Below are 5,093 nucleotides of genomic sequence, written 5' to 3' on the forward strand. Positions count from 1 at the left end.
TGCTCCCACTTGAACCTTCCAAAGTGCAGAGATTATAAGCATGAGACACCGAGCCCAGCTGACCTCTCATTGACTGTTACACACCCTTGATCACAAATCTGTCTCCCCATTAGAATCCTCCCAGTGCCTGGCACAGAGCACATGCCTAACAAAAATCGGGTGAATGAATGAAAGCATGAATGAATGGAAGGGAGAAGATAGGGATGACTCTGCCCATTTTCAGCTGAACTAACTGAGGCTCAGGGAGGTGAGTGATTTATCCAGGATCCCACAGGGTGTAGCCAACACAGGTAGGGTCCCATGGGCCTTCTGACAATGCATCCAACACCTTTGAACTTGGCCGAGGTGGAGTGATGCCCCCTCCCCCAGCTCTTTCGTTCGGAGCCCAAAATAACCCTTGACTCAGCTGGGCAACAACGGGACAACAACTTCCTCTTTCCAGACCACAGGCCTCAGGACTTTCAAGGAAGCGTGGAGGAGGCTTGGGGGCGTGTTTCCTTCTAGTTGCCCCATAAAAGGCAGAGGGAGGGAGTTTGGGGTGCTCTGCAAGGACCCAAGCTTTTTATCCCCAGGTCCTTTCCTCCCGCACGTTGGCTTTGAGCCCCGAGCTGGTGCTTCTGCTCTCTAGGACATGGCAGGCCCAATGACCATCGTAACCAGCCTTCTGTTCCTTGGTGTCTGTGCCCACCACATTATCCCTACGGGTAAGACCTCGGGCAGGATGCAGTTCCAAGGGCATGGCTGGGATGGCACAGTGGAGGGTGCAGGACTGACCAGCCTGGGGCTGGAGGAAAGCGCTGGGGAAAGGGCAGCCCAGTGAATGGACTGGTGGTGTTTGGTGCAGGGTTCAAGCTCCAGCTCTGAGGCCCAGAGCCGAGGGGAGGCTGGGAAAAGACGTGGCTTCTCTCTCTCTCCTCGTCTAGGCTCTGTGGTCATCCCCTCTTCCTGCTGCATGTCATTTCTTTCCAAGAGAATTCCTGAGAACCGAGTGGTCAGCTACCAGTTGTCCAACAGGAGCACGTGCCTCAGTATGGGAGTGATGTGGGTATCCTTCATGGGCATGTGGCAGGAGAGGGGCTGGGGCAGGTACAACTCCAGTGTCCCTGAGAAGCAAGGTCAGCCGGCCCTGGCTCTGTGCATCCCTGGGGAAGTCACCTCCCCTCTCTGGTCCTCAACTTCCTTGCCCATAAAACTAGAAGGAGGATATATTTATTTTTTAATTTCTTTTATTTCTTTTTTTTGGGGGGGGGGAGATAGGGTCTTCCTCTGTCACCCAAGCTGAAGTACAGCGGCATGATCATAGCTCATTGCATTGCAGCCTCAACCTCCTGGGCTCAAGTGATCCTCCCATCTCAGCCTCCCAAAGTGCTAGGATTACAGCCATGAACCACCACACCCAGCCAGAAGGATTTTTTTTTTTTTTTTTTTTTTTTTTTTGAGACGGAGTCTCACTCTTACCCAGGCTGGAGTGCAGTGGTGCGATCTTGGCTCACTGCAACCTCCACCTCCCAGGTTCAAGCAATTCTCATGCCTCAGCCTCCCGAGTAGCTGGGATTACAGGTGCGCACTGCCACGCCTGGCTAAGTTTTGTATTTTTAGTAGAGACAGGGTTTCACCATGTTGACCAGGCTGGTCTCGAACTTCTGACCTCAAGTGATCTGCCCATCTCGACCTTCCAAAGTGTTGGGATTACAGGCGTGAGCCACCAGGAGAAGGATTTAGATTCAATATCTACTGAGCACCAAATATACAATGAGGCACCATTCGGGGGCACAGGACAATGTCTTATCTAATTCTCTCAACAATTCTATGGGGTAGGGATGGTTGTTCCCATTTACAGAGGACAACTGAGGCTCAGGAAGGTGACTTGCTCAAGGTCACATGGGTCGACATGTGTCTGTCCTCCAAATAGCTTCATAGGTAGTAACTGTGAACTCATTTTGTAAACAGAGGCATGAAGTAGAAATACAATAAGGCCAGGTGCAGTGGCTCACGTCTGTAATCTCAGTGCTTTGGGAGGCTGACCTAGGAGGGTTGCTTAAGGCCAGGAGTTTAAGACCAGCCTAGGCAATATAATGAGACTCCGTTTCTGCAAAAAAAAAAAAAAAAAAAAAAAAAAAGCTGGGCATGGTGGCATGTTCCTGTAGTCCCAGCTACTCAGGAGACTAAGGTGGGAGGACCGCTTGAGCCTGGGAAGTTGAGGCTGCAGTGAGCTGTGATCGCCACTGCATTGCAGCCTGGACGACAGATTGAGACCGTGTCAAAAAATGAAGATGGCATCATCTCAGCAACTTGCGAGGAGGCCTTACTGTCTCTGGGCGTCCACATCCTCCCCACCATGAAGTTGAGTGGCCCAAGGTCCCTGTCGACCTCAGCTAATCCCCTGTCCCTTTCTTCCACAGCTTCACCACCAAGAAGGGCCAGCAGTTCTGTGGCGACCCCAAGCAGGCGTGGGTCCAGAGGTACATGAAGAACCTGGATGCCAAGCAGAAGAAGGCTTCCCCTAGGGCCAGGGCAGTGGGTGTCAAGGGCCCCGTCCAGAGATATCCTGGCAACCAAACCACCCACTAATCACCGCCCAGCCCTCCAGCCCTGAGTCTGGGCCTGGGCTGCTTGGTGGGCTGCTCGGGGTCTGGGGAAGCCATAGTGATGGGGGGAAGAGCTAATTTTCCTGTTTCTTAGCAACACTCTCCAGGGATGTGTCTCTTCTATGAAAAACTCGAGGGAGCAGGTGATGTGGTCCCCGGGAGCTGAGCAATGGCTCCAAGCCTCCAAAGCCCCTTGCCTTTCTGGAGCTGGGTGAGAAGATCCCAGAAGGAGAGCAGTGGCAACTCTTTGCCCTTCTCCTGACCTGGTTCTGATGCTTTTTTTTTTTTTTTCCCCGAGATGGAGTCTTGCTCTGTCACCCAGGCTGGAGTGCAGTGGCACAGTCTCGGCTCACTGCAACCTCCGCCTCCCAGGTTCAAGTGATTCTCGTGCCTCAGCCTCCCAAGTACCTGGGACTACAGGTGTGCGCAACCACGCCCAACTAATTTTTGTATTTTTAGTAGAGATGAGGTTTCACCATGTTGGCCAGGCTGGTCTCAAACTCCTGGCCTCAAGTGATCCACCTGCCTCAGCCTCCCAAAATGCTGGGATTACAGGTGTGAGCCACCGCACCCAGCCTACTCAAACTTTTATGTTGAAAAAAAAAAATAAGTAAAGCATAGTGGTTTTTTTTTGTTTGTTTGTTTGTTTGTTTGTTTGTTTTTTGAGACGGAGTCTCACTTTGTTGCCCAGGCTGGAGTGCAGTGGCCGGATCTCAGCTCACTGCAAGCTCCACCTCCCGGGTTTATGCCATTCTCCTGTCTCAGCCTCCCGAGTAGCTGGGACTACAGGCGCCCGCCACCTCACCCAGCTAGTTTTTTGTATTTTTTAGTAGAGACGGGGTTTTACCGTGTTAGCCAGGATGGTCTCGATCTCCTGACCTCGCAATCCGCCCGTCTCGGCCTCCCAAAGTGCTGAGATTATGGGCTTGAGCCACCGCCCCCGGCCAGTTTTTTGTTTTTTGTTTTTTAAAAAGAAATGAACGTGGAGGACCAGGGTGAAGGGCCAGTCTGGGTAGTTTAATCTTTTGGTGAAGATATGACTTTAAGGAGATTCCCTGCTTTGCGACAGTTTGCTCCATGCTGTCTTGGGGCCAAGGGCCTGTTCTGCCTTTAAATCTGGGCTCACCCAACATTTTGGTGAAGGGAAGATAGGGTGGGGGGATAAGGGGGAGAAAAGACCCTAGCTTTTTTTTTTTTTCTATGCATGAGATACTGTGTGGGTTTATCAAGAGTGTAGACAAAGTTGCTGTTCTCAAATAATAGTCCAAATAAAATGAGACTTTTTTCTTCGAAGGTTGTTGTGTCTTGCGTGTTCTGTTTTTTTTCTTTTGTTTTTGTGATGGAGTCTCACTCTTGCCGCCCCAGGCTGGAGTGCAATGGTGCGATCTCAGCTCACTGCAACCTCCACCTCCCAGGTTCAAGCAATTCTTCTGCCTCAGCCTCCTGAGTAGCTGGGGCTACAGGTGTCTGCCACCACGCCCAGCTAAGTTTTTGTATTTTTAGTGGAGACAGAGTTTCACCATGTTGTCAGGCTGGTCTCGAATTCCTGACCTCAGGTGATCCACCTGCCTCAGCCTCCCAAAGTGCTGGGATTACAGGTGTGAGTCACTGCGCCCAGCATTGTATATTTTTGACTCTCCTGGAGTGGGTAGGGTTGGGCTGTGACCAACGGTGTATGTGCCCAGAAAGCATCCCAGGCTGCCTCTCCAAGACTGGAGGGGAAGAAGACAGCCGGAGCCCAAGGCATCTGGGAGTGACCTTGGCCTGCCGCTGGGAGTCCTGTTATTGACTTTGAAAATACACATGCACAGCTAGGTTCAATTAAATAATTTAAAAAATTTTTGAGACAGGGTCTCACTCTGTTGCCCAGACTGGAGTGTAGTGGTGCAATCATAGCTCATTGCAGCCACGAAATTCTGGACTCAGGCAATCCTCCCACCTCAGCTTCTCTAAGCAGCTGGGACTACAGGTGTGTACCACCACACCTGGCTAATCTTTTAATTTTCTTTATGTTGCCCAGGCTGGCCTAGAACTCCTGGCCTCAAGCAGTTCTTCCACCTTGGCCTCCCAAAACACTGAGATTAAAGGTGTAAGCCATTGCACTTGGCCCCAAACTAATTTTTTTTTTTTTTTAATGGAGTTTCACTGTTATTGCCCAGGCTGGAGTACATGGCGTGATCTTGGCTCACTGCAACTTCCACCTCCCAGATTCAAGCGATTCTATTGCCTTGGCCTCCCAGGTAGCTGGGATTACAGGCACCTGCCACCACGCCCACGTCAGGCTGGGTATTAGGAGGCTAAAAAATGATACACAATGATGTTTTGCTTCAAAGAATTAGAATTATAACATGAACACACTCACAAATCAAGAATACTGTGGGTTCAATGCCAATTCTGCTTTACAAGTTGCATAACCTTGAAAGAGAAAAACTCTTTTTCTATGCCCACAACAGTTTTGACACCAAATATGTAAGTTTTCCACACGCTGCAGCTTTCCAATTCTCT

General features: G+C 50.5%; 1 protein-coding gene across 1 annotated transcript; it reads left to right on the forward strand.

Moving 5' to 3' along the window:
* The first annotated feature begins 540 nt into the window (after positions 1-540).
* Positions 541-3,878, forward strand: CCL24 (C-C motif chemokine ligand 24). Its single transcript, XM_015447207.4, has 3 exons — positions 541-704; positions 924-1,041; positions 2,403-3,878. Exons 1-3 carry the CDS (start codon positions 632-634, stop codon positions 2,569-2,571), a joined length of 360 nt encoding a protein of 119 aa, XP_015302693.1. The 5' UTR covers positions 541-631; the 3' UTR covers positions 2,572-3,878.
* Positions 3,879-5,093: the final 1,215 nt, after the last annotated feature.

Source organism: Macaca fascicularis, chromosome 3 (assembly GCF_037993035.2).
Source record: "Macaca fascicularis isolate 582-1 chromosome 3, T2T-MFA8v1.1".
Classification (NCBI taxonomy): Eukaryota; Metazoa; Chordata; class Mammalia; order Primates; family Cercopithecidae; genus Macaca; species Macaca fascicularis.